At 42.5% G+C, this 23,908-nt stretch overlaps 1 protein-coding gene across 1 annotated transcript in view; it reads left to right on the top strand.

The window, feature by feature from the left end:
- LOC139275756 (uncharacterized) overlaps window positions 1–23,453 on the top strand; it is a 53,972-nt gene extending 30,519 nt beyond the window's left edge. The window contains exons 8-13 of the mRNA XM_070892955.1: window positions 639–1,620; window positions 3,059–3,328; window positions 4,557–4,937; window positions 7,332–7,499; window positions 14,863–15,110; window positions 22,597–23,453. Of these exons, the coding sequence (XP_070749056.1) occupies window positions 639–1,620; window positions 3,059–3,328; window positions 4,557–4,937; window positions 7,332–7,499; window positions 14,863–15,110; window positions 22,597–22,635 (2,088 nt within the window). The 3' untranslated portion in view covers window positions 22,636–23,453. The remainder of the gene's footprint in view (window positions 1–638; window positions 1,621–3,058; window positions 3,329–4,556; window positions 4,938–7,331; window positions 7,500–14,862; window positions 15,111–22,596) is intronic.
- The last annotated feature ends 455 nt before the right edge of the window (window positions 23,454–23,908 follow it).

The following is a 23,908-nucleotide window of genomic DNA, read 5'->3' as shown; positions in this document are numbered from 1 at the left end:
AGCGAACATCCCAATGGAACAATTTTGTCTGCTTTTTCCCCCTTTTTTATGGGATGGTAAGATGTATGCCTCACCTCACAGCATCACTGAAGTCAAGAATTCAGTATCCCTCCACTACAACATGCTGCATTTAAACTTTGGTGGGCTTCAGTGCTTTTTAATACTTTAGCTTGTCTTTGTGTGGTGTGCTTTGTTGGCAGTGGAAGAGCTGGTAGTGCAAATGGCAGTGTTATTGATTTATAATTTGTTTCCGTGTTCAAGCAATATTTTACTGTAAGCAGTCACTTGGTTTGGATGCTGTAAGTTAAGTGGAGTACCACAAGAGTAGTTGAGGCGAATAACATAGATGCCTTTAAGGGGAAGCTATATAAGCACACGAGGGAGAAAGGAATAGAAGGTATGGTGATAAGGTTAGATGAAGTAGGGAGGAGGCTGATGTGGAGCAGAAAGACCGGCATGGACCAGTTGGGCCGAATGGCCTGTGCTGTAGATTCTATGTAATTTTATGTAAATCTAGGTCTTTTGAAACAGACGGAATCTGATTGCAATTAATTCTGTACTGTTCTTCAATGTTGTTTTTAATTTTATTTAACATAGTTTAAATTTTCTTGTTTTCTCATTTTTTGATTTTTCCTAAGGCTGAAGAGGCTTTGAGCACCATTTACAGTTACCTTCAGAAATATTTCCCAACCACTGTACTTTATGCTCAGAAATTCGCTGTTGACAACTCTGTTGACCATGGCCAGGGAGCCGGATACACAGAGCTACGCTCAGCCATTGACAAACTTTCCAGGCAGGTAGCATTTGAAGACAACATTGTTATGTATCATGCAAAATTGTACTATCATATTCTCCATTGTACTGAGAAATACCTGTTGTGCTCGGATATGTACTTGCGGTGGTATGAGATAATGGGCAGCCCCCAAGGTGTAGAGATGAGCAGTTCTGACAAGAAACATCAAGTGCAGACTGCACTGCAAGTTTTGAACTGCATGAAGTTTGCTTACTACTCCGACCCAATCGTGGTCTTGGATCCTCAGTGGCTTATTGATCTCATGGCTGCTTTGATTCCAATCAACTGTATGCTACCACCAAAGATACAAACTGCACCATTTCCAATCCAACGTGAGTGGATGAACCTCCTCAATACTGGGAGGTTTTCAGAGAACCTGTTGCAATATATTTGGTCGAATGAAACACTGAAACTTAAGGATGAGTTACTTGACATTCTGAAAAGCCTAAATTTAGTCGTGCAAGCCAATCCAGAGTCCAAGTGTTACCATCTTTGGTTCAAGCGTAAACAGAGAGAGATATTTCTGTGTTTTTATGAGAATCAAGTTATGACTGCCTTCCGGAAAGATGTCTTCAATGAATTGATACCAATGTTTCAAAAAGAATGGCCTTACATTGAATCCCTGGATGCTACTTTTGTTCTACTCGAAAAGAAAAAGAATGCCGATTATAAAATACATCTGGAATTAACTCATGACAAAGTACTCCTTGTGAATAAAAATGAGTTTGAACACGATGATTTTGTGTATAAAGTTGGTTCCATTGTGGAGTATATGCAGAAGCAGTACCCGACACTTTGTTTGTTTGTGGATGGCAGCCCCTACAAAGGTAAGAACAATTCAATAAATTAATGCGATCTCCATAATATTGCGCACTAAATATATCTGTATCCATAAATAAATATATCAGGCAAATTGTGAAATAAGTATTTAGTATTTGAATGATAAGGACCGTTTCATAATTTGTGAGCACAAAACCATAAATGTGCTCATCATCCTAACAAGAAAAATACAAATTCTTATGTTACACTTCATTAATTTTAATTAAGATCCTTTTTTGTACATATCAAGGTGAAGGAAGTCAGTGGTGAAGAATGGAACAATCTTTTTACTTCCCATTTATTCACCTACATTTGAATCAGACCATCATCCCACCTGAGACATTGTAGAACACTACCCCTTCAAGCGTTTTTGTCACTGTAGGTTCCCACTAGCAGTATGATCTCATCCACTCTTTTACTTTACGCAGATGTCAATCCTGATTACTACCTCAGTTTTTTCTCTCTCACTCTTGGTAGTAGTACCTCCCAATTGTTCTCTATCTTAACCTCTCCAGTAATTTGCAGTGACTCAATTTCAAGCCACAATTTAATTGCTGTTCTATTTTCTCTACCAATTAGCAGAGTTAATTTGCAATTAATATTCTCCACATTGAGTCTATTGCATGTGCAGTAGAATGAGTTGAGCTACATATTGAGCACAATCATTTACTGCAGGGAAGAAGATGTCTTGTGATAATAGGAGAACATCTTAAGAATATGTTTATAATAAAGTTAATATAGTATTGTTGACATTATAACAAAACTTCTGGTGTAAATGAATGTGGCTGTGCCCCTGGCGGTTTAGTGCACTGACTGGACTGGTATGGTATTGAACCAGGAAGGATCCCAGGTTTGATCCGGGTTCTGAACTGAATTAGCTCAAGTCAGCCGGGGTGGCAGCACCAATTGCCTAGGGAAGAGAAAAACCAGCTCTTATCCAATCTTTAAACACTGACCCAGACAGAAAAGTGCATTGGCGTAGATCTTGACATTGTGTGATAGTGTAAGATGGGTGATCGCGAGTTGGCAGCCATTGAGCTTTGTGGAAATAGAAATCGGGAGAGATGTAAATCGGGCTGCCAGCTCGCTATCGCCTGTTTTACACTGTCGCACAAAGTGAAGATCTACCACCTTGTGTCTGAATGTTGGGGGATGACAGGATTACCTGGCTGTGACTCTCCCCATAATTGAATAGCCTGTTAATACTCATTCTCTAAACTGGGGCTGTTTAGGAGAAAAGGGCAGAAATTTGGAGAAAAATATAAGTATAGTAGAATGAATGTATGTTCCTATTTAAAAAAAAGTCTATTTTAATTACAAATTTCTTTAACAAAAGGAGAGTGGGTGAGAGAAACAAAACAAATGAATCACCTACATATTAAATTGAATGCTGTATTTGCATATTTATCTTATGGTTCATTTCTGGTTGTTCATTTCTGTTTCCAGCAATTGAACTCTTTCTTCAGGTCAGGCACAGCATAAGACAAAACGTGGAGGTGGTGAATATAGTGAAGATCTTTATGGAAGATCAACCAGAAAAACAAATGGATATTTTCTTCAGGGACCAGTTAATTGACATCAGATTTGATACAACACCAGAAAATATGGTGGATATGATTGAAGAAAGAATGCTGATAAAAGCTTTGGCAGAACTCAACCGATTCCACGGGCCTAATGCAGAGGCGATATGCAGGCAAAAGCTCGAACTTTTACCAGGTTAATATTTTGAATTTTAATATCAAAACTCTACATTTTCTGATGGAGAAAGCCCACAGCACTCCCCCTCCCCCTCTAGAAATGCACCACCTGGGGTCACAGTGTCTGAAACTCTGGCTGGAATGATTTCATAATCAGTACGACTGAGTTCAAATCCTCAGCAGTCCATATTCAAATACACGCCCAGTCTGATTTTCCTTTCCATTGAGGCCTGTATTCCATCATCACTGAAAGTTAAAATCAGCCAACTTGGCTCTTCAGCTGGGAAAAATGGCAACTGAGAGGGAATCCTACAGAGGTACGGAAAATTGTAACTGCTTTGCAATAAGATTAATCCAGAATACTTCTTTAAACTGTGGGAATAAAACAAAATCTATGGAATTCTCTGCCCCAGAGAGCTGTGGAGGCTGGGTCATTAAGGCGGAGATAGACAGATTTTTGAGCGATAAGGGAATAAAGGGTTATGGGGAGCGGGCGGGGAAGTGGAGTTGAGTCCATGATCAGATCAGCCATGATCTTATTAAATGGCGGAGCAGGCTCGAGGGGTCAAATGGCCTACTCCTGCTCCTGTTTCTTATTTTCTTATGTTCTTATGTAACAAGGGGATGCAGGTTCAAACTGGTGAAAGGTAACTTCACGACTGATATCGGGTGGTTCTTCATCATGCAGAGAGTGATCAGCACTTGGAATGGGCTTCCAGGCATAGTGCTGGAGACAAAAACTCTGGAATCATTTAAGAAACAATTAAATGCAGCAACAGTGGGAGTGCAGGGGTGTTCTGAATGAAGGTATTAAAACAGGCCAGATGGCTGCATTAAAGTGGGCCAGATGGCCTTCCGCATCCATAAGTACCTGCACCCTTTGGTTTCTTAAAGACAATTTATAGTACAGAATCAGTGTTAGAAATCCTCATCTAAAACCTGTAGTAAAAATATGTAATTTTTACACATCTATTATATTTGATATTAGAAGCTTTATTAGCCTTTTATAACTGACTTAAAACTCATACAGTACTTTTCTTTCTTTCACACTCAGGATATATAATCTGGGAAAGCACAAATCAAATATTCAAATATTTTGTTCAAGTATGTTGTAGCCAGCATTTTTTATACAAAATGATCCCCTTGAAAACATAAATCTGATCATAATGAACCATCGTTGAAAATAGATTAGCGATAATGGTGTAGGTTTTCTTGAAACCTGACATAGTTTTTTTGTTGTATTATAGTGGCTCACTTCTTTGCAAAAGGCACAGAGCTGGTAAACGACTTGTGTGAACTGCTGAGGAAATTACACAGCAATTCCATTGAGGGCAGGAGATACGTCCTCGATAATGTAAAAGAAATCCTTCAGTGCTGTGTTATCCAGTGCATGCTGGACACAGCAAACCAACCTGCGGGCTACAGTGAAATCCAAACTCTGGACACTTGCCAAATGTTTGAAAAAGCTCAGCCTGGAATTCCAGAAAGTGCCATAAGAGACATCCTGCATCTTGACGATTTCTCAATACTAGATGAGTCCATCATGCCTGAGGATTTCACAGAGAAACTCACGATAAGCATACACCGCCTGTTCTGGATTGTGAAACTGGTCTTTGTCAAGTGCGTGGGTAGGTCTTTTAATTGAGGCAATTCAATGCTTTCTCCCTGTCACTCTGGGTGTGCGTGCATGTGTGTGTGCGTCCCTGATGAAACAATAATAAAGAAATAACACTCACAGGGAGTTTTCCCAAATGTGTTATTATTAGCAGGAAATTTCAACTAGACATACTTCATATTGATAATTACTTGATTTAACAGGGAATATAATATCAGCTGGGTGCCAGGGCAGACAGGAAGGAAATAAAAACATTCTTCGCAGCTGTTGGAAGAGGGTTTAAATAAAGTGGGGAATCAGCTTGATTGGTTAAATATGCTTTTCTTGTTCCCATCTGTATGTTTTCGTATGTGCAAGGATTATGTGCAAGGATTATGGAACAAGACAAATGCACGCTAAAGTGGTGACACTTGAAAAGTTCTAGTCGTATTGGCACTTTCGTCAGTCTCCCATGTAGTTCCAAATGGGAATCAAGACCAAGTCCAGCAAATGGACCTGGGCAGGAGAAGGGAGGTCAGGAGAGGCAGAAGGGAAGAGAGGAGGGGAGGGAGAGAAAGAAAATGGGGAGAGGGATGGTTAGTGGGGGAGGGGACTGAGCAGGAAGAGGGGTGGAGGAGAGTGAGCTACAGTGCATAGCACTGGACCAAGGCCCATTTCTTCACATTGGGGGGGGGGGGAGTGGCAGCAGTAGCAGAGACAGCAGGGGGTAGACAAGGTGGGGGGAAGGTGGACAGGGAGCAGAGGGGTTAACTGAACAGGGAGAGGGAAGGGGAGAAGTGGAAGAGGAGGGGCACAGGGAATGGAGGAGATCGAGGCTGGCGGATGGAGAAGAGTTGATACTTGGGCAGGGCAATTTTCCTCTCAGTGGAAGGGGGGAGCTGCACTGGGGCAGGCCCCAATTCAATTTGCATGGAGGGAGGAGAGAGCTTTTTTATTTTTCTTCTCACAAAGGGGAGCGGAGGTAAACATTACAGAGAATAGGTTTTGGGCTTAGGATGGGAGGGGGGAGGTGGGGTTTGGTGCTGAGTTGCATCTGCATGAGGGGCTGGAAGAGACATGAATTATTTCTCAATGTGTGTGCGGTGGTGGAGCGGGAGATTTGCTTCATATTGTGTGGAAGGTAAGTTACTGCTCAGGGGAGGCCAGAGTAGACCCCAATTTGTTGTAAGTGGGGAAAGGGGAGAGCAACCTTTAGCACAGTGGGGGAGAAGAAGTTGTTCCTAGGAAAAGAGGAGGCTGCATTTCTGCTCCGGGGGTGTGCGAGAGAAAGCATAGCTTGTCCTCATTGGAGGAAGAGAATTATTTTTTCTTCAGTGCGGGTCTTTGTCCACAGCGGGAAAAGCCAAGTTTGCCTTCACTGGGGATAGGGGTAGCCCTCAGTGGGAGGTGGGGGTTTAATTCCTGATGTCTATTCAGCGGGCTCATGGGGGCTTCTGGTGATATTTCTGTTCACTGGTAGTTGCAGACTTTCTACTCAGTAGCAGGGGGTTGTCAGACTTCTCATGGTGGTTGAGGGCTCGAGCTAAACTCATTGGAGGGAGGGTTGGACCAATCTTTGCTTGGGGAGGTTGCTGAATCGCTAGTCCCCATTTGTATTTGGATAGGGGGGATGGGTTTCACCAATCTCTGCAACTGTTCGGTGAATTTCAATCAGTTATGTTGATGATTGTCCTGAAAGTTGCTGAAAGCGGGGAGGGGGTTCATTCTATAATTAATGGATGAGCGTGGGAAGGGAGGGAGGCACTGATGAAGTCACTGGGGCCCGACTGCTATTTTAATGATGGGCCTGAGCAGGCAAGTGGTTGTGCCCTTCCTGCCAGGTCAGTCTAGCAGGAAGAGGAGCCCAAACAGGTAAGGCTTTCTAACATTTTTCTTTTACTTTCCTAGTGGGGTCAGGAAGAGCTCCTCCAGGCCCCACAAAGAAAGTTTAGGCTTCTCTGGCCCGGGCTTCAGTCCCAAATCACAAGGTCCTCCCAAAACCCTCTCCCGTGACTTACTTTAGTGCCAACATTGCGCTACCACCTGCCGGCCAGGCTGCAGACAGGAGACTGAATTGGGAGATGCAGATACTGCCCAGGGGTTAAAATTTCCTGGGCCTCATGCTGCCGACAGCATGGTTTTCCACTAGCCTCAGCCTTGCCCGCCCAATTCCTGTCCCGAGTTAAAATCAGGACTTAACAATCTAAGAACACAAATCATTGGCTTTTTGCAGCAAATTAGAACTATTACCTTGCAGTGTCCCACGGTATAATACCAGGTACCCAGGACTGTTATTACCCTAACACCCCAAGCTGTAATTCCCTCCTATATTCCATCAACTTTACGCAATCTTTAGTTTGAACCACTGCTATTTCTAACATCTTGTGGAGTCTTCATTTTTACATGCAGTATGTATTTTGTTTCACAGATGGAAAAAGTGCAAAAGAGACATGCTTGGAGGAGTCGATTAGCAATCTGTACTTTAAAAGCTACCTACGCTATGTAGAATCTGAAAAGGAACTTGGTGCACTCAGAAACAAACAACTTAAATTAACTGAAGCAAGAAAATCAACCCATAAAAGCACACACTGCAGAGGTAAGAAACAGTCTCTTGCTGTAAATTTCAATCTCCCTGGTAATATATCTTCACTGTGACAAAAATGAAGCACTTTTGTCTAGTTTGAGCCTGGTACAGGTCTCTTTATCTCAGTCACAAGATATAAGAGCCTGTAGCCTAGAAATTCGTTAGCCCCTGAAAACGAATGCGCAGATTGCAATACGCTAACAACCAGCGCCCTATTGGAAGACTGCTGCCAGCATGTGAACTTCGTGCTGCCTGCTCATTTCCATGATTTATTTTGTCTTATACTACTCATGTGAAGCGCCTTGGGACATTAAAGGCACTATGTAAATACAGGTTGTTGTTGTATGATTGTGGCGTTCAGCCCAGTGCTGGTTACAGCTGGCTCTGGAACTCTGCATTGGTGTAGCATGGCCAGCGGGTTCTGTACTACCTGATTAAGTTGAATTTTTTTTAATTTTGAAAAACTGCACCTCGCCTATGCAATAGATCACACTCCACCTCCCCTAGCAATGCTGCACTCCAGGGATGAAGAGGGTTTCTACATCACTAACGGGGAGAAAGATGACATGCTTCACAGCATGTCCAAATCTTCAGAGGAAGGGAGAAATTTAACAACGATACACAAAAATAAACTTTGATAAACTAGTGGCATTATTCTCATTGAGTCACAGGATCGCTGCTTTATAACAATGAAGGTGCTTATGCCATATAGCAGGTAATAGTGCTACTGATTTACAGTAACTGAACCAGTCAAATTCCATTTTAACAAAGTGTTATTTTGCGATTTTTCATAGTGTTTTGGGGATTGGAGCCCGCAACTGTGTCCATTATTCTGTGGAAATGAGTTCCGACTCTTTTATGTCCATTCCTTGAGCTATGTATTTAATTTTTTGCCTAATTTTAAAAGCTGAAAATACATTGCATGATAGTATGCAAGAGAAACCAGTTGGAGGTAGATAACGAGGGGAAAGAATTTCCGGGGGGTTCTCCCCAATCTCGCACTGTAACTTCGACAGAAGAACATCAAAATCCTTGGGGAAACAGCCGTTTTTAGCCATTCAGTCTCATTTTCTGGAGTTTCCAGGGCTTTACAACAGAAGTTATGGTGGACAAGCGGGAATACCCAATGAAATTCACCCCTGTAAGATTTCTAAATCTCTGGCATTAAATTTACAGCAAGACAAATTATTTTAAAACAATTGGGAATAGTTTATTAAACACACACGCATGCACATTTATCAGCAGTCGTCAGCTATCCTACGGATCTACTTAGTTACAGCAGTTACAATGATGTTACCATAATGATTTATAAAACGGTATGCTTTCGAAATAAAGTAAATGAGTTGACGGCACAAATCATTACAAATGGGTATGATTTGGTGGCCATTACAGAAACGTGGTTGCAGGGTGGCCAAGACTGGGAATTAAACATACAGGGGTATCTGACAATTCGGAAAGATAGACAAGAAGGGAAAGGAGGTGGGGTAGCTCTGTTAATAAAGGATGATATCAGGGCAGTTGTGAGAGATGATATTGGCTCTAATGAACAAAATGTTGAATCATTGTGGGTGGAGATTAGAGATAGTAAGGGGAAAAAGTCACTGGTGGGCGTAGTTTATAGGCCCCCAAATAATAACTTCACGGTGGGGCGGGCAATAATCAAGGGAATAATGGAGGCATGTGAAAAAGGAACGGCAGTAATCATGGGGGATTTTAACCTACATATCGATTTGTCAAACCAAATCGCACGGGGTAGCCTTGAGGGGGAATTCATAGAATGCATACGGGATTGTTTCTTAGAACAGTATGTTACAGAACCTACAAGGGAGCAAGCGATCTTAGATCTGGTCTTGTGTATTGAGACAGGAATAATAAACGATCTCCTAGTAAAAGATCCTCTAGAAATGAGTGATCACAGTATGGTTGAATTTATAATACAGATTGAGGGTGAGGAAGTAGTGTCTCAAACGAGCGTACTATGCTTAAACAAAGGGGACTACAGTGGGATGAGGGCAGAGTTGGCTAAAGTAGACTGGAAACACAGACTAAACGGTGGCACAATTGAGGAACAGTGGAGGACTTTTAAGGAGCTCTTTCATAGTGCTCAACAAAAATATATTCCAGTGAAAAAGAAGGGCGGCAAGAGAAGGGATAACCAGCCGTGGATAACCAAGGAACTAAAGGAGAGTATCAAATTAAAAACCAATGCGTATAAGGTGGCCAAGGTTAGTGGGAAACTAACAGATTGGGAAAATTTTAAACGACAGCAAAGAATGACTAAGAAAGCAATAAAGAAAGGAAAGATAGATTACGAAAGTAAACTTGCGAAAACATAAAAACAGATAGTAAAAGCTTTTACCGATATATAAAACGGAAAAGAGTGACTAAAATAAATGTTGGTCCCTTAGAAGATGAGAAGGGGGATTTAATAATGGGAAATGTGGAAATGGCTGAGACTTTAAACAATTATTTTGCTTCGGTCTTCACAGTGGAAGACACAAAATCCATGCCAAAAATTGCTGGTCACGGGAATGTGGGAAGGGAGGACCTTGAGACAATCACTATCACTAGGGGGGTAGTGCTGGACAGGCTAATGGGACTCAAGGTAGTCAAGTCCCCTGGTCCTGATGAAATGCATCCTAAGGTATTAAAAGAGATGGCGGAAGTTATAGCAGATGCATTCGTTATAATCTACCAAAATTCTCTGGACTCTGGGGAGGTACCATCGGATTGGAAAGCAGCTAATGTAACGCCTCTGTTTAAAAAAGGGGGCAGACAAAAGGCAGGTAACTATAGGCCGGTTAGTTTAACATCTGTAGTGGGGAAAATGCTTGAAGCTATCATTAAGGAAGAAATAGCAGGACATCTAGATAGGAATAGTGCAATCAAGCAGACGCAACATGGATTCATGAAGGGGAAATCATGTTTAACTAATTTACTGGAATTCTTTGAGGATATCAAGAGCATGGTGGATAGAGGTGTACCAATGGATGTGGTGTATTTAGATTTCCAAAAGGCATTCGATAAGGTGCCACACAAAAGGTTACTGCAGAAGATAAAGGTACGCGGAGTCAGAGGAAATGTATTAGCATGGATAGAAAATTGGCTGGCTAACAGAAAGCAGAGAGTTGGGATAAATGGGTCCTTTTCGGGTTGGAAATCGGTGGTTAGTGGTGTGCCACAGGGATCGGTGCTGGGACCACAACTGTTTACAAAATACATAAATGACCTGGAAGAGGGGACAGAATGTAGAGTGTAACAAAATTTGCAGATGACACAAAGATTAGTGGAAAAGCGGGTTGTGTAGAGGACACAGAGAGGCTGCAAAGAGATTTAGATAGGTTAAGCGGATGGGCTAAGGTTTGGCAGATGGAATACAATGTTGGAAAATGTGAGGTCATCCACCTTGGGAAAAAAAAATAGTAAAAGGGAATATTATTTGAATGGGGAGAAATTACAACATGCTGCGGTGCAGAGGGACCTGGAGGTCCTTGTGCATGAATCCCAAAAAGTTAGTTTGCAGGTGCAGCAGGTAATCAGGAAGGCGAATGGAATGTTGGCCTTCATTGCGAGAGGGATGGAGTACAAAAGCAGGGAGGTCCTGCTGCAACTGTATAGGGTATTGGTGAGGCCGCACCTGGAGTACTGCGTGCAGTTTTGGTCACCTTACTTAAGGAAGGATATACTAGCTTTGGAGGGGGTACAGAGACGATTCACTCGGCTGATTCCGGAGATGAGGAGGTTACCTTATGATGATAAATTGAGTAGACTGGGTCTTTACTCGTTGGAGTTCAGAAGGATGAGGGGTGATCTTATTGAAACATTTAAAATAATGAAAGGGATAGACAAGATAGAGGCAGAGAGGTTGTTTCCACTGGTCGGGGAGACTAGAACTAGGGGGCACAGCCTCAAAATACGGGGGAGCCAATTTAAAACCGAGTTGAGAAGGAATTTCTTCTCCCAGAGGGTTGTGAATCTGTGGAATTCTCTGCCCAAGGAAGCAGTTGAGGCTAGCTCATTGAATGTATTCAAATCACAGATAGATAGATTTTTAACCAATAAGGGAATTAAGAGTTATGGGGAGCGGGCGGGTAAGTGGAGCTGAGTCCACGGCCAGATCAGCCATGATCTTGTTGAATGGCGGAGCAGGCTCGAGGGGCTAGATGGACTACTCCTGTTCCTAATTCTTATGTTCTTATGTTCTTACTTCCCTCTGGTAAAGCACAAGCACGTGGCGTTCTTCCTTGCTTCTGCTGTGGAGGGAGGCTCTTGCTTTGCCATGTGCTAAAGAGAAGAGAGACCCAGCAATCTTTGCTCGGGTTATTATACCCCTTAAATCCATTGTTTCTCAGAATGCCTCAGGATTGGGTCTTGGTTCCAGGACCGTTCCAGAATGGCTTCTCCTCATACTGGTGCCATTCCTTGATTAGGTTAATGGCTTTAAAATTAACACCTTTTCTAGTTTGGTGAGTTTCAAAGCCATGCTTCCTTTCTTCCTTGAGCTCTGCCCAGCCAGAGGAGACATGAACTTGGGGAAGTTATCCATTTTGTTTCTTTAACTGCAGTCTTTCGAGATAATCTACACTTTTAACATTTAGATATATATATAAAGATATATATATACAGAATCAATTTTATTATTAAACACTTTTATTCTTACAACCCCCATTTGCAGTCTTCAGGTGAAGCAGGGTTACAGGGGAGGAGATAATTCAACCAGGGCATACATATATAATTTAGTCCCCATTTTAAAGTCATAGGCCCTGATATTTATTGGAACGAAGGGGTTGTGGAGTTTTGCATTCAGGAAACCTGGAAGAATGGGTTTCCCTCAGGACTTGCTGAATTTAACAGCAGAAACTGATTAACATTTTCTGCCTCCATTTCCCGGCCACAGCCAGCCAGATTGAGAGGCTGGCTGACTGTCGGGCGGATAGGCTTTCGGCACCAGGCCGCAGCCAGGGTGCAGAGAGGAGGGAGGGCGGGATCGGAAAGTCTAGGGTGGGTGGGGGAAGATCAGTGTCAGGGAGGCCGGAGGCCGGTGTCAAGGGGAAGATCGGAGACTGGTGTTGGGGTGGGGGGGGAGATTGGAGGCTGGTGTCGGGGGGAGGTTGGGTGTCGGGGGGAGACGGGGGCCGGTGTCAGGGCTAGATTGGAGGCCGATGTCGGAGGCGTGATCGGAGGCTGGTGTCGGGAGGAGATTGGAGGGTGGTGTTGGGGGGGAGCTTGGAAGCCGATGTTGGGGGTAGATCGGAGGCCGATGTTGCGGGGGGGGGGGGGAGTCGGAGGCTGGTGTTGGGGGGAGACCGGACAATCGTGGGTGGGAACAGCTGGTCATGGGGAAGGGGGGATGCAGGGTAGGGGGGGTGTGGGGCATAATCCTGCACCTCTTGGCCCACACGCAGTGCTGGAAAGACACTTACCTGCTGGATACAGCAATCCTCACCTCCCTTTAGCTGCCGGGTTTCCTAAAGCCCAGGAAACCCCATCGGCCAGATTTAAGTTTAAAATGGAGGTGAAATCTGAGACATGCAGCCTCATTAAAATATTTAAATAAGTGACCTGCTGCTGGTACCAGATTGGTCGCCTGCCCCCCCACCCCAATCCTGCCTCCGTTAAAAGCGGTAGTGAGTGGGTTCGAGGCGGGTTGGGTTATGGTTTGAGATTTTTAACAGCCCACTCGACCCAAACCCACCCGTTTTGGGGGGTTAAAATTCCTCCCACACCTTCTGTCCTTATTTTTGTACATTACTTTGTTATAGATTGTTACTGATAGTTAAATAGCAAATCTTGCTGCAGTTTGAGAAGCGGAGAAATACAGTTGGTTGCACCACAGGAGTTTCTCCACAATGCAGACTGAGGGGCTGAGAGACACAAAACAGGTGCCACAGGCCAGAGGGTGAAATTACAGCCTGACACGTTTCCTGGGCAATCTCCATTATAAGTGTGCACATGGGAATTTATAATGGAAGTGCACATCAAAGATTTTTTTTAATATACTATTTATAATTGCAAAAAGTTGGCACAGTAATGTGACAAAAGTGTAACAAGGACGTAAGGTTTTTGATCTGTTGTCAGGAGCTCAGAATGTTTCATGAGATATACAGAGATATTATGCATTTAAGAAAGTTGAAGGAATATTTTTGTTTTGTTAAAAAGGGGGAATATTTTGAACATAAATACTTCCCTTTACACCTCCCTTTCAAGTTAAACCCTCACTGCTAATTTGGACAAAATCTATGCGATAGATCTCCACAGGCTGGAAGATTTTCTATTCATTCATCCTACCAAAACTAATAACAAGAAGCCCATCCCATTCATTAATAAAACTCGAAGGGTTAAAGAAAGTTTTGCATTTATATAGCGCCTTTCGGATGTCTCAAAGCGCTTTACAGCCAATGAAGTACTTTTGGAGAGTAGTCACTGTTGTAATATGGGAAACTCAGCAGCCGATTTGCGCACAGCAAGCTCCCACAAATAGCAATGTGATAACGACCAAATAATCTGTTTTTTGTTATTTTGATTGAGGGATAAATATTGGCCAGGACACCAGGGATAACTCCCCTGCTCTTCTTCAAAATAGTGCCATGGGATCTTTTATGTCCATGTGAGGGAACAAATGGGGCCTCGGTTTAACATTTCATCTGAAAGATGGCACCTTCGACAGTGCAGCGCTCCCTCAGCACTGCACTGGAGTGTCAACCTAGATTTATGTGCTTAAGTCCTGGAATAGGACAATGAACCCACAATCTTAAGAACATAAGAACGTAAGAACATAAGAAATAGGAGCAGGAGTAGGCCATTTGGCCCTCGAGCCTGCTCCGCCATTTAATAAGATCATGGCTGATCTGATCATGGACTCAGCTCCACTTCCACCTTAAATATATACAATGACCCAGCCTCCACAGCTCTCTGGGGCAGAGAATTCCATAGATAACCTTCTGACTCAGCGGAGAGTGTGCTACCCACCGAGCCACCGGCTGACACTGGTTACCCGAAAAAGAAACGGACAACCTAATTTGTTTGACAATAATGAAAATATCTCCTTGAGTTTCTTAACAAAAATGTATAATCCTGAAGCAGGCAAGTGACAATAGTGAACAGCTATTACTCTCTCTTTAGTTACATACACCACAAACAGACGATAACGTTTCCTTGCACACGCCACGTTAGTTGATATATTTAGTCTATTGAAAATATGAGGGTAAACTGTAAAATTCTGTGCCCCCCAATGCAGAGTCTTGTTCAACAGGAGCGCAGATCAAAGAATCGAGCACGAATGTCAGCAGCGGGCGTAATGAACACTCTGCACATTCATCCTCATATTTTCTGGTTGAGGTTGATTTATCATGTACTCATGTTTGTCTCTCATCAGATTGGATACACAAGAACTTTAGTCAATTTGTACAGACAACGAGCGACGGTGTTCACAAACCTGTGGTAGATAAGCTTTTTGAGAAGTGTCTGAATGCAGAGGAAGTAAATAACATTTCATCTAAAATAACTTGCCAAGAAAAGAACCGGGAATTGCTGAGAATCGTGCTTGACAAAGGTGAAGATGCCTGCAGAATGTTCCTTGGCATTTTCTGTAACAAAGATCCTTTCAATGAAATGACTAGAAAGGTAAGTCAAGTAACAAAAGCTCACTTTCGTGAACAGTTCTTGTAACTAATGGGTGTTGTGTTGACCCACGACGACTGGATAATACAGTAACTGGGACTTCATTGTTCCATGAGCACATGGGGCAAATTTTCAGTCTCTACTTTCTGCTCGACAAAAGCACGGATCGAAGAATTAGGCGCAGGGGTCAATACACTCAAGCTGCAGTTATCCTGATTTTCCAGTGATTGAAATTAATTTCTGTTTCTATTTCTGCACTCCCACAAAGTGAAACCAGACAATATGGAGTGATGCTTCATAACAGCAGCCATGATAGCAGCCACGATTACCTCAGTCTCTGCAAATGATAGGCCTCATCATAGAAATTTTATGTTAGCAAGTTCCCTAGATCTTGTTCAAAAGCAAAATACTGCACAAGCTGGAATCTGAAATAATTACCCTAGATCTTGTTGGTCTGTTCTACTTTGAATAGAATCTTGATAGGAATCTTTTATTTAAATTGTATTTCTCTAGCAGGCCTACATAGTCCAATTTAGACGTGGTTGCCCATCAGTTATGAGAGATTTCCTGACCGAGAAGTAAAATACCAAAATTAAACTGAAGTAGCAATTCTCACAAAGTGTTTTCTATTTACATAACTAACAAACAAGTGTCCCATTTCATGTCACAGTTGCTGTGGGAACATTACTGTGTTCATCCAACTACTCAAGGCATCAGATTCAGTCACATGAACAGCACAAGTTGCACTCGAAACCTCTGTACGCATATCTGTCACAAGCAATTACAGTCAAAAAAACAACAAATTGTTTAACTGGACTAACAATAATCTGGGTGCAATTAACTAAAATATTCTGTGACTGAACAGAAATAACCAACCAGTTTTTACCAGAGTAGCTATTGATACTATCCACAAGTAAATTTAATCCAATAACATCTAACTTACTAAATAAAACATGATTACCCACAAGGTTGTAATTGACAATTAAATCTACAATTAAATCTTTCAGTTGAAATGTACAGTTAAAATATTCAAATTCAATGTTGCAGCTCCAGTGTTGGAGATAGTGAGGGTCCAGAGCAAATATGTTCTCACAAAGAAAAAGAGTGGGACTCCCAAATCTAGAGCCCCTTGGATGTCAAGCAGCGTACAGGGTAGGAGAAGGAAAAACAGGGAAGGTTTTGTCAGATACCAAGAGCTCAATACTACAGAACGCTGAGAGGAGTATAGAAAGTGCAGGAATGAAATGAAGAGGGAAATTAGGAAAGCAAGAGAGGGCATGAAAAAATATTGGCAAATAAAATCAAGGAAAACCCAAAGATGTTTTTATAAATATATAAAGTACAAGAGGATAAACAAGGAAAGAGTGGGACCTATCAGAAACCAAAAAGGAAACCTGTGTGTGGAGACAGAAGACGTGGGTATGGTTCTTAATCAATACATTGCGTCTGTCTTCACAGAAGAGAGCAACGATGCAGACATTGTAGTTGAGGAGGAGAGTAAAATATTAGATGGGATAAACATAGAGAGAGAGGAAGTATTGAGGTTTAAGATCTTTCAAAATAGATAAATCGCCACGCCAGGATGAAATGTACCCCAGGCTGTTAAAAGAAGCAAGGGAGGAAATAGCGAAGGCTCCGACCATCATTTTCCAATCCTTTCTAGCTACAAGCATGGTGCCAGAGGACTGGAGATCTGCAAATGATATGCCATTGTTTAAAAAGGGAGAATTGGATAGACAGAGTAATTACAGGCCAGTCAACCCGCCCTCAGTGGTGGGCAAATTATTGGAAAAAATTATGAAGGGCGTATAAATTATCATTTAGAAAATCACAGATTAATCAAGGATAATCAGAAGGTCATGTTTGACTAACCTAATTGAATTTTTTGAAGAGGTAACAAGGAGGGTCGATGAGGATAGTGCATTTGATGTAGTCTACATAGATTTTAGCAAGGCTTTTGGCAAGGTCCCACATGGCAGGTTGCTCAAAAAAGTAAAAGCCCATGGGATCCAAGGGAAAGTGGTAAGTTGGATCCAACATTGGCTCAGTGGCCAGAAGCAAAGAGTAATGGTCGACAGGTTTTTGTTGTGACTGGAAGGCTGTTTCCAGTGGGGATTCACAGGGCTCAGTACTAGATCCACTGCTTTTTGAGGTATATATCAATGATTTAGACTTCAATGTAGGGGGCATGATTAAGAATTTTGCAGATGATATAAAAATTGGCTGTGTAGTTGATAGTGAGGAAGAAAGCTGTAGACTGCAGGAAGATATCAATGGACTGGTCAGGTGGGCAGAAGAGTGGGAAATGGAATTCACAGCAACATAGAAAATAAGTGCAGGAGTAGGTTATTCGGCCCTTCGAGCCTGCACCACCATTCAACAAGATCATGGCTGATCATTCCCTCAGTACCCCTTTCCTGCTTTCTCTCCATACCCCTTGATCCCCTTAGCCGTAAGGGCCATATGTAACTCCCTCTTGAATATATCCAATGAACTGGCATTAATAACTCTCTGCGGCAGGGAATTCCACAGGTTAACAACTCTCTGTGTGAAGAGGTTTCTCCTCATCTCAGTCCTAAATGGCCTACCCCTTATCCTAAGACTGTGTCACCAGGTTCTGGACTTCCCCAACATCGGGAACATTCTACCCACATCTAACCTGTCTCGTCCGTCAGAATCTTATATGTTTCTATGAGATCCCCTCTCATCCTTCTAAACTCCAATGTATAAATGCCCAGTTGATCCAGTCTCTCCTCATATATCAGTCTAGCCATCCCAGGAATCAGTCTGGTGAGCCTTCGCTACACTCCCTCAATAGCAAGAACGTCCTTCCTCAGATTAGGAGACCAAAACTGAACACAATATTCCAGGTGAGGCCTCACCAAGGTCCTGTACAACTACAGTAAGACCTCCCTGCTCCTATACTCAAATCCCCTAGCTATGAAGGCCAACATACCATTTGCCTTCTTCACCACCTGCTGTACCTGTATGCCAACTTTCAATGACTGATGAACCATGACATCCAGGTCTCGTTGCACCTCCCCTTTTCCTAATTTGCCGCCATTCAGATAATATTCTGTCTTCGCGTTTTTGCCCCCAAAGTGGATAACCTCACATTTATCCACATTATACTGCATCTGCCATGCATTTGCCCACTCACCTAACCAAATCACCCTGCAGCCTCTTAGCATCCCCCTCCCAGCTCACACCGCCACCCAGTTTAATATCATCTGCAAACTTGGAGATATTACACTCAATTCCTTCATCTAAATCATTGATGCATATTATGAATAGCTGGAGCCCCAGCACTGAGCCCTGCGGCACTCCACTACTCACTGGCTGCCATTCTGAAATGGACCCGTTTATCCCGACTCTCTGCTTCCTGTCTGCCAAACCAGTTCTCTATCCGCGTCAGTATATTACCCTCAATACCATGTGCTTTGATTTTGCACACCAATCTCTTGTGTGGGACCTTGTCAAAAGCCTTTTGAAAGTCTAAATACACCACATCCACTGGTTCTCCCTTGTCTACTCTACTAGTTACATCCTCAAAAAATTCCAGAAGATTTGTCAAGCATGATTTCCCTTTCATAAATCCATGCTGACTTGTACCGATCCTGTCACTGCTTTCCAAATACGCTGCTATTTCATCCTTAATAATTGATTCCAACATTTTCCCCATCACTGATGTCAGGATAATTGGTCTATAATTACCTGCTTTCTCTCTCCCTGCCTTTTTAAAAAGTGGTGTTAAATTAGCTACCCTCCAGTCCACAGGAACTGATCCAGAGTCGATAGACTGTTGGAAATGATCACCAATGCATCCACTATTTCTAGGGCCACTTTCTTAAGTACTCTGGGATGCAGACTACCAGGCCCCCGGGATTTATCAGCGTTCAATCCCATCAATTTCCCTAACACAATTTCCCGCATAATAAGGATATCCTTCAGTTCCTCCTTCTCACTAGACCCTCGGTCCCCTAGTACTTCCGGAAGGTTATTTGTGTCTTCCTTCGTGAAGACAGAACCAAAGTATTTGTTCAATTGGTCTGCCATTTCTTTGTTCCCCTTTATAAATTCATCTGAATCCAACTGCAAGGGACCTATGTTTGTCTTCACTAATCTTTTTCTCGTCACATATCTATAGAAGCTTTTGCAGTTAGTTGTTATGTTCCCGGCAAGCTTTTTCTCGTACTCTATTTTCCCCCTCTTAATTAAACCCTTTGACCTCCTCTGCTGAATTCTAAATTTCTCCCAGTCCTCAGGTTTTCTGCTTTTTCTGGCCAATTTATATGCCTCTTCCTTGGATTTAACACTATCCTTAATTTCCCTTATTAGACACGGTTGAGCCACCTTCCCCGTTTTATTTTTACTCCAGACAGGGATGTACAATTTCTGAAATTCATCCATGTGATCTTTAAATGTTTGCCATTGCCTATCCACCGTCAACCCTTTAAGTATCATTTGCCAGTCTATTCTAGCCAATTCGTGCCTCAAAACATCGAAGTTACCTTTCCTTAAGTTCAGGGCCCTAGTTTCTGAATTAACTGTGTCACTCTCCATCTTAATAAAGAATTCTACCATGTTGTGGTCACTCTTCCCCAAGGGGCCTCGCACAACAAGATTGCTTATTAGTCCTTTCTCTTTACATATCACCCAGTCTAGGATGGACAGCTCCCTCGTTGGTTCCTCAACATATTGGTCTAGAAAACCAGCCCTAATACACTCCAGGAAATCTTCCTCCACCGCAGTTTGGTTAGCCCAATCAATATGTAGATTAAACTCACCCATGAAAACTGCTGTACCTTTATTGCATGCATCCCTAATTTCTTGTTTGATGCTGTCCCCAACCTCACTACTACTGTTTGGTGGTCTGTACACAACTCCCACTCGCGTTTTCTGCCCCTTGGTATTCCGTAGCTCCACCCATAGCGATTCCACATCATCCAAGCTAATGTCCTTTCTTACTATTGCATTAATTTCCTCTTTAACCAGCAATGCCACCCCGCCTCCTTTTCCTTTCTGTCTATCCTTCCTAAATGTTGAATACCCCTGAATGTTGAGTTCCCAGCCTTGGTCACCCTGGAGCCATGTCTCCGTGATGCCAATTACATCGTACCTGTTAACTGCTGTCTGCGCAGTTAATTCATCCACCTTATTCCGAATACCCCTCGCATTGAGGCACAGAGCCTTCAGGCTTGTCTTTCTAACACATTTTGCCCCTTTAGAATTTTGCTGTAATGTGGCCCTTTTTGCTTTTTGCCTTAGGTTTTTCTGCCCTCCACTTTTACTTTTCTTCTTTCTATCTTTTGCTTCTGCCCCCATTCTATTTCCCTCTGTCTCCCTCAGAGATTCCCATTCCCCTGCCATATTAATTTAACTCCTCCCCAACAGCACTAGCAAACACTCCCCCAAGGACATTGGTTCCAGTCCTGCCCAGGTGCAGACCATCGGGTTTGTACTGGTCCCACCTCCCCCAGAACCAGTTCCAATGTTTCAGGAATTTGAATCCCTCCCTTCTGCACCAGTCCTCAAGCCACGTATTCATCTGAGCTATCCGGCGATTCCTACTCTGACTAGCACGTGGCACTGGTAGCAATCCTGAGATTACTACTTTTGAGATCCTACTTTTTAATTTAACTCCTAGCTCCCTAAATTTGTCTTGTAGGACCTCATCCCGATATTTACCTATATTGTTGGTACCTATATGCACCACAACAACTGGCTGTTCACCCTCCCTTTTCAAAATGTCCTGCACCCGCTCCCAGACATCCTTGACCCTTGCACCAGGGAGGCAACATACCATCCTGTAGTCTCGGTTGCGGCCGCAGAAACATCTATCTATTCCCCTTACAATTGAATCCCCTATCACTACCGCTCTCCCACTCTTTTTCCTGCCCTCCTGTGCAGCAGAACCACCCACGGTGCCATGAATTTGCATGCTGCTGCCCTCCCCTGATGAACCATCCCCCCCAACAGTACCCAAAGCGGTGTATCTGTTTTGCAGGGGGATGACCGCAGGGGACCCCTGCACTACCTTTCTTGCACTGCTGTTCCTGTTGGTCACCCATTTACTCTCTGGCTATGTACCCTTTACCTGCGGTAAGACCAACTCACTAAACGTGCTATTCACATCATTCTCAGCATCGTGGATGCTCCAGAGTAAATCCACCCGCAGCTCCAGTGCCGCAATGCGGTCCGTCAGGAGCTGCAGGCAGATATACTTCCCGCACACGTAGTCGTCAGGGAAACCGGAAGCATGCCTGACTTCCCACATAGTACAGGAGGAGCATAACACGTGTCTGAGCTCTCCTGCCATGACTTAACCTTTAGATAAACTTAATTTGGCAACAACAATGCTAAAGGTTACTTACTGATAAAGAAAGGAAAAAGAAAAACTACTTACCAATCACCAGCCAATCACCTACCCCCTTGGCTGTGACGTCACCTTTCGATTTCTTTCTACTTTTTTGCCTCCCTGCTGCAGTTGCACCGGCTGGCCTTCCGATGACGCTCAAACTCCCGACTCTGCTCACCGACGTTGGGCCTCTTGTGGGCCTCCTTGATCTCCCCGCTCTGCCTCCCAACGACGCTCGAACTCCCCAATTCAATCCGGAGAAATGTGAGGCAATGCATTTGGGGAGGTTTAACAAGGCAAGGGAATAAACAATAAGTGGTAGGTTACTGAGAAATGGAGAGGAACAGAGGGATCTTGAAATTCATGTCCACAAATCCCTGAAGATAGCAGGACAGGCTGATACAGTGGTTAAGAAGGCATACAAGATACTTTTCTTTATTAGCTGAGGCATAGCATATAAGAGCAGAGAGGTTATGCTAGAACGGTATAAAACACTACTTAGGCTGCAGCTGGAGTACTGTGTACAGTTCTGGTCACCACATTACAGGAAAGATATGATTGCACTAAAGAGGGTACAGAGATTTATGAGGATGTTGTCAGGACTGGAGAGTTTCAGCTATAAGGAAAGATTGGATAGGCTGGGGTTGTTTTATTTGGAACAGAGGAGGCTGAGGAGAGACTTAATTTAGGTGTATTCAATTATGAGGGACCTAGATAGAGCGGATAGGAAGCATCTGTTTCCATTAGCAGAGAGGTCAATAACTAGGGGGCACAGATTTAAAGTAATTGTTCGGAGAATTAAATGGGAGTTGAGGAGAACTTTTTTCACGCAGAGGGTGCCTGAAAGTTTGGTAGTGATAGAAACACTCATCACATTTAAAAGGTACCTGGATATGCACTTGAAGTGCCATAATCTTCAAGGCTGCGGACCAAGAGCTGGAAAGTGGGATTAGGCGGGATAGCTCTGTTTTGAGCACCGCAGGCATGATGAGCCGAATGGCCTCCTTCCGTGCCGTAAATTTCTATGAGTCTATGCTAATACCAATGACACCTTACATCTCATTGCAGAACCTGAGACAAGTATCTATGTGTACTAACAATTTATCAAATTATTATTTTCCTCTACTACAGGTACAAACTGAACTAAGGCTCGGATTTCCCACAGAATAAATGGATTCTGCTTCAAATCTGTAACTCCTGGAATTCAGACTTGCTGACTTGGGATTCATTAGTGACTCAATACAATCAACGTGTTATTTTTCAAGTAGGAACTAAACAGAAATTTGAATATATTGCATACAATTGCATTCATCTATGCTTGAAAGCTATTTATTTTAAACAAAGTGGGAAAGTAATACTTTTGCTCCAACCTGAATTACTCTGATGCTCTTAAACATTTTTTTATAAAATATATTGCCATAAATATGTATGAGACTATGTAAGAGACAGGAAGATTGCACAACTTTAACATTGCAAATTTGCAGCTATTAACATGAAATTTTACACTTCCTCTAAAATAATAACAGCTCAGCAATGTAGTGAAATCCACTACGACTGATTTTATATATATTTATATACATTTTTTCAAGATTGATATTCCAGTATAATATCACAATTTAAGAATTAACTTTACAATTTTTTTAATGACAATTATTTGTTTCCAGTCTTGTAATTTTTTTATTTACAATAAAAGTTAATAATAAAAAAAAGAAAGGCTTGCATTTCTGTAGCACCTTTCACGATCTTAGGACATCCCAAAGCACTTCACAGCCAATGAAGTACAATCTTTAATATGCTTCATCAGTGTTCAATTTATTATTCATTTATGTTTGGTATGTAAAAGTGATTTACTAGAAACATATTTCTAAGTACTAAATAGTTGCAAAATGGTGAAGTGACATTGAGCTGAACCTAGGTCGTGTTACAATGCAATCGCACTTTATATTGTATGATTATTGTAAAATGGATTATAACAGATTAAAACGGATGGTGCAGTGATTTAACGTGATTTAACATATTTTCAACATTGTCCAAGGTAGGAAATTGATGGTAGTGCATCGGAAGTCAATGGAAAAGGGAATCCGGTGGGGTGTATAACTGGCCGATTCACAATGCTGGGTTTAACACCTGCCGATGAAAGTTAAATTCCACCCCTTAGGATTGAAAGCAGCCCAGAATTCTGAGTGAAAGATTCTCTCTGTAAGTCTCCTTATGAGAAATAAATTGGGGACTTTCAGCCCAATCCCTTGTGAGTACAAGAGTGGAACAGAAACTACAGCAAAATTTTCAACTAAATTTATAGTCTCACTTCGAGGCCACAGTTATGTGCAATGTATAAAATGGGACATTGAGAGTGGTGTCCTTGGGAGTCCCTTTCTCACTGTTGTTATGTCAAATTGTTGGGACAGAGTTAAATACTTTCTTTATGTAATCTGTGTTAGAT

The sequence above is a fragment of the Pristiophorus japonicus genome, chromosome 11 (genome assembly GCF_044704955.1).
Source record: "Pristiophorus japonicus isolate sPriJap1 chromosome 11, sPriJap1.hap1, whole genome shotgun sequence".
Taxonomy (NCBI): Eukaryota; Metazoa; Chordata; class Chondrichthyes; family Pristiophoridae; genus Pristiophorus; species Pristiophorus japonicus.
This window is presented reverse-complemented; position numbering and strand designations above follow the sequence as displayed.